This window comes from Cryptomeria japonica, chromosome 2 (genome assembly GCF_030272615.1).
Source record: "Cryptomeria japonica chromosome 2, Sugi_1.0, whole genome shotgun sequence".
In the NCBI taxonomy this organism is placed as follows: Eukaryota; Viridiplantae; Streptophyta; class Pinopsida; order Cupressales; family Cupressaceae; genus Cryptomeria; species Cryptomeria japonica.
The window spans coordinates 589,487,012-589,491,667 of record NC_081406.1 but is presented as its reverse complement, the minus strand read 5'-3'; the positions used below and the strand labels follow the sequence as shown (position 1 = coordinate 589,491,667).

The 4,656-nt window shown below is 32.5% G+C and overlaps 1 protein-coding gene across 1 annotated transcript; it reads right to left on the bottom strand.

Moving 5' to 3' along the window:
- Window positions 1-2,335: 2,335 nt before the first annotated feature.
- On the bottom strand, window positions 2,336-4,332 carry LOC131052093 (GDSL esterase/lipase At1g33811-like). The gene is made up of 4 exons (XM_057986685.2): window positions 4,110-4,332; window positions 2,829-2,992; window positions 2,553-2,744; window positions 2,336-2,392 (listed from the first exon to the last, which is right to left on the bottom strand). The coding sequence occupies exons 1-4, from the start codon at window positions 4,330-4,332 to the stop codon at window positions 2,336-2,338; spliced, it is 636 nt and encodes a 211-aa protein (XP_057842668.2).
- Window positions 4,333-4,656: the final 324 nt, after the last annotated feature.

Genomic DNA, 4,656 nt, shown 5'->3' with positions numbered 1-4,656 from the left:
AAACTATAACCTTTTTGACACGCACACTAGACACTATGTTATGTTTTATTGGAAAAAGGGAAATCTTTTATGTGCGTGAAATATTTGAACCTCTTAATATTATCTATTTTTGAAAAAAATAGTAGTTTGGAAACTAGATCAGAGTACTACAATTCTTCTTCTTTATGTATTTTCAAATTTTGAGTGGACAAGTCTCAAATAGCTCCTCCAAGTTCAGGTTTAACTAATTTTTGAAGAAAAAAAAAAGTGGCCACTTATACCCCCTTTTTGTTCACCATCTTGGTGCACTTATCCCTCTATGATCTTGTATTGAGAATGGTTGTGACTATCAATATGAGATTTTGTCTTGGTTCTTTTCCTATTTATGAAAAATCCAACAATATTTGGTATCAATCATACTAAGACAATTCAAGTTTTATGTTGAGCATTATAAGCTGAAATGAAATATCTATAAAGGTTTGTAGAGAGTGGGTTACAACTAACTCGATCCTGACTCTCTATTTGAAAGAAATGGGATTCTTTTTTGGTTTATACGTTAGTGATGAATTAATAAATTTGGGACAAATGGTGCATAAAAAAAAGACAACACTCTCTAACTTAATACATAATCCTATGGTATGCATGCACACAAAAGTTATCCACAAAGATCATATTTTGTCAAGAAATATAGAGAGGGTTTTAATTACAAATCATTTGTATCCAATAGGATTATTAAATGCAGCTACCATACCACAATTCAAAAGATCCGAGGTTTTAGATTGTATTCATAAAAAAAGAGCATACTAAGTAAAAGGAAAAGTAGCTAGACCAGGGCATCAATGGTCTTGATGATACATCCTTAAAACAGAATGGAATAGAAACTTAATCAACTATCAAAGTAATGATGCAATGTATTATCCACGAAAAAGACACAACGAATACAACATGATGATGGCTTTGGTAAGAATATCATAAACCCAACACAAATCATGAATAAGTAGCTGAGGTGAAAATAAAAATATATTCAAAACATGAATAATATCACTTGTAGCTCTAGATAGGGATTAATGGAAGTAGCAATACTTAAAACTCAACCATGATAGGGCATCTGTAAATGAAATTTTTGAAGAGATCACAAATATACCTTGAACTTATGTTTTAGAATATCATAGTTAGAGAAAACACATTCATAAACAATATTATCAAAGATGAAACTCTTTGAAATAAAGAAAAATAAGATAACCATTGCATGTAAATTCTTTACGAATTTATAGAGTAAATTTAAGTGCCTAGACAAAAAATTCTAAAATGTAATCGCTTTTGTAACAACCTAATTAGAGAAAGCTATCATTTTGAAATAGAAAACCATTAACAAACAAGATCTATACGTAAGACAAAAAGAAAAAGACCCCAACCTACTAGAATCCCAATAAAAAATCTCCAATTCTAAGAAAAAAGGAACAACTTGTAGAGGGTCAAAGTTATTCTGGCTCCAAAACAGACCTTTTGTACAGCGTGATAGCGACATGTTAGTCAATCACAACTGTTTATTGCAAAATCAATGATGTATAATGCGCAACTAACATGTGTGTTAGTCAATCCATACTACTGTTTTGGAGCCAGAATAGACGCGTCCCTTGTAGAGGCCTCACTGATAAGCTCTCATGCCCCAAATCTATGCACTTGGAATGTTTCTATCTAACATATATGCATCTAGAGAACTATAAATGGGATTTAGTATATAGACTCATACATTATCGCATTCATTTGTACATGTTAAATATTACTTCTATTCCCCTTTTTACTTCATAATATTTAATTAATAACATCCCTTCTAATAAACTTTTTAATTCTAAATACTTCTTATTTTACAATATCTACAGACCACTCAATTTTTCTGACCTCTTTCTTATAACTATCTTATGTTTTACTTCTTTTTGTAATTGACATTTTAAGATCATTTTATTATCATATCTCAAATACCTCTTATTTAATACAATGCATTATCAAAAATTACTCAGCTCTATGAAGTACTGAGTAAACATTCCTCCATGTCCATTCATATAAAAAACCAAATTGCATCCTACTAGACGAATCGGTTTTCCATATTATTTATTATTCCCAAGAGAAATTCAAAGTTTTTCAGTAGCCCAAACTGAAGAATGTAGATTTGTTTATGCATTTCTCCCCAAGACTAGAGTGGAAAGGTTAATTGGATGCATAACAGAAGAATTTCCTCCCCATATTTCTTTTGAAAATATGGAGTAAGCTCTCTGTGTGGGATGAACTGCATCCCAAAACAAATATGCATCTGGATCATTGCAATACAGATCTGGCGGACTGGTCTGTCCACAGCTCACATTGGCTCTGAACAATCCTGATCCACAGCACGCTGATTTTGTTTCTTAAAAACCTACAAATTTAACACGCATTCAATTAATAAGACTGCAAGGCACAGAAAAAGATTGATAGATAAGGAGGTTATTGAAGTGGGCATTGACTTACCAAAAGCTTTGCCATTTCTAATCATGTTTGTCAAGTAATCATAAGAATTAAAAGAGCATGATATTCACTTCATGTAGTTTTCCATTCAGGTGATCTACAAGATTTTTCAGAGCAACGTTGTATTTCTGGGCTAGTATATTTCCAGGTTCCGCACACTTTCCCTGGTATTGAAAATTATATGTAAATCTGGCAATAGGAGTACATCCTAAAGCGGAGATGTCGAGTATCAGAAATTTTCCGTCTCCAGCACGATAAAGCCTCTGCCACAACAAATGCATTAATTTTATTAATAATGGTACTGAAAATTGATCACGTCTGTAACAAAAAATTATTCTGAAACTTACTTGGATGTATTGACCATGTGTGCCAACCAGCAAAGTGACGAATTGTGCATCACTGAGATTTAAGGAAGGGCCGTTGTAGTGGGCATGAATGTCGTTGCCTCCAATGGAAATGCAGTATAAAGAATTTCTGAGGTGCGACTTTTTCCGTACATGCCTAGAGAATTCTTCAAATTTCGATATCTGATCACTAAATTTAACAATTTTCTGCACCAATTTAGGTTAATTTAATTGTACTTCAGGAGACTTTTTGGAAAGCACTTAAATATATTAGGTTACACTCTCTATTTTACTCTCATCCTTATGATAGATAACTAGATATCAACCTAAAATGCTGAAACAAAAAAGTAAATGCAATTAAACTTAAAAGTTAGAAATTTAATTCTCCTTCTTAATTATTTAAACTTATTAAATATATGTTTTCTATATATTTTTTAAAATGATTAATTATTAATTATGTTAAGTCAACTAGTCATGTTGAGAGATAATTCTAAGAGTCTGAAATGAGAGGATTTGGAAACAATCAAAGAGTTAGATGTAGAAGTCATTATTCTAAAGGGCTTTTAGCTTCCTAATGTGATAGAAAAGTATTCATTTCTAGAGTTTGACAAAAAACCCCACCTTTTGGGAAGAGGTAGAATTTCCTCATTATAATGATGTTGTAGGATATAATAAGACTAAGGATTTATTCAATAACTATTTGTTAATTATAGAAGATTCAATTTCTCCTTCTTATCCAATCATCTCGTGAATTAAAGAAAAATACAACATCCACAATTTTAGAGGAAGCTGGAGAGAGCATGTGATATATGAAAATCCATGGTTGATTCATTAGCTTAAACTCTATATGAACACTAGCTTAAACTTCATATGAACAAGATTGGCGTGAGGTAACAAAAAAGATGCATGAGGAGCCTAATCCATGCATGTCTACCCATCTAATGATTAATATCTCCTCTATTATGGGAAATGAAATATTACCATACACTTTGTAACTCTATTATATGAGGGATTGTTCGTAATGCTAGTTTTTAGATTTTATAGTTATAATTTTTTAATAGTTTAAATTAATTATAAGAAGTTGTATAAGTATTAAATACATTTGGGTTAAGTGAGCTCCAAGTGAGTAGCTGCAATCACAAATACATTCCTTACTAATACGAACCCATTCACTAATTTATAAGCTTTATTAGATCTTACCCAGCTCTGTAAGATTGAACTTTGAATATTTGTTCTACGGGTGAAAGAACTTGAAAAGATGTGGTAATATTCATTTATGCTCACCTATGAAATCGAAAACAGTGAGGCCATTTGTGAAGCGACCAGTTGGGTTGGGGAAGAAGGAAACATTCTTAGTGGTACAGTTTGGAAGGAAATTGTTAGTTCCTGCATCTGCTAATGAATCCCCAAATACAAACATTCCTGGTACATGCGCACTTCTTCCTCCTTCAACTACTTGCAAAATCAAAGAGCTCATCATCCACCAGATCAGCATACTCTTAGCCATCGCTCTTATCTCCATTCTTTCTTAATGTGTAGACAATCATTGTGATTCAAAGCTGACATTTTTATAGCAAAAGATTGACAGACCAACTGTGGGTAATAATTGTAATATGGGAGCATCACTATGGAATATTATAACTATGGACAAAAGATACCCTCACCAATGTTTCTTTCGATCAAAGGCCTGCGGACTCTGCAATGAGACGCAGCTGTTGGACGTCGAAGCAGACAAAGAATCGCTTTTTTCTGGTTTTGGACATTCATTTAACAGAATTGACTAAAGATGCTCAAATTTCTTGTCAGAGATTAATGGGATGGGCTCCAAACT

Coding starts and splice junctions, on each gene's coding strand:
- LOC131052093 (XM_057986685.2), bottom strand. CDS start 4,332: ATGGCTAAGAGTATGCTGATCTGGTGGATGATGAGCTCTTTGATTTTG. Junction 2,993..4,109: donor CACTGTTTTCGATTTCATAG/GTGAGCATAAAT, acceptor CGAAATTTGAAG/AATTCTCTAGGCATGTACGG. Junction 2,393..2,552: donor TGAATGGAAAACTACATGAA/GTGAATATCATG, acceptor TTAAATTTGTAG/GTTTTTAAGAAACAAAATCA.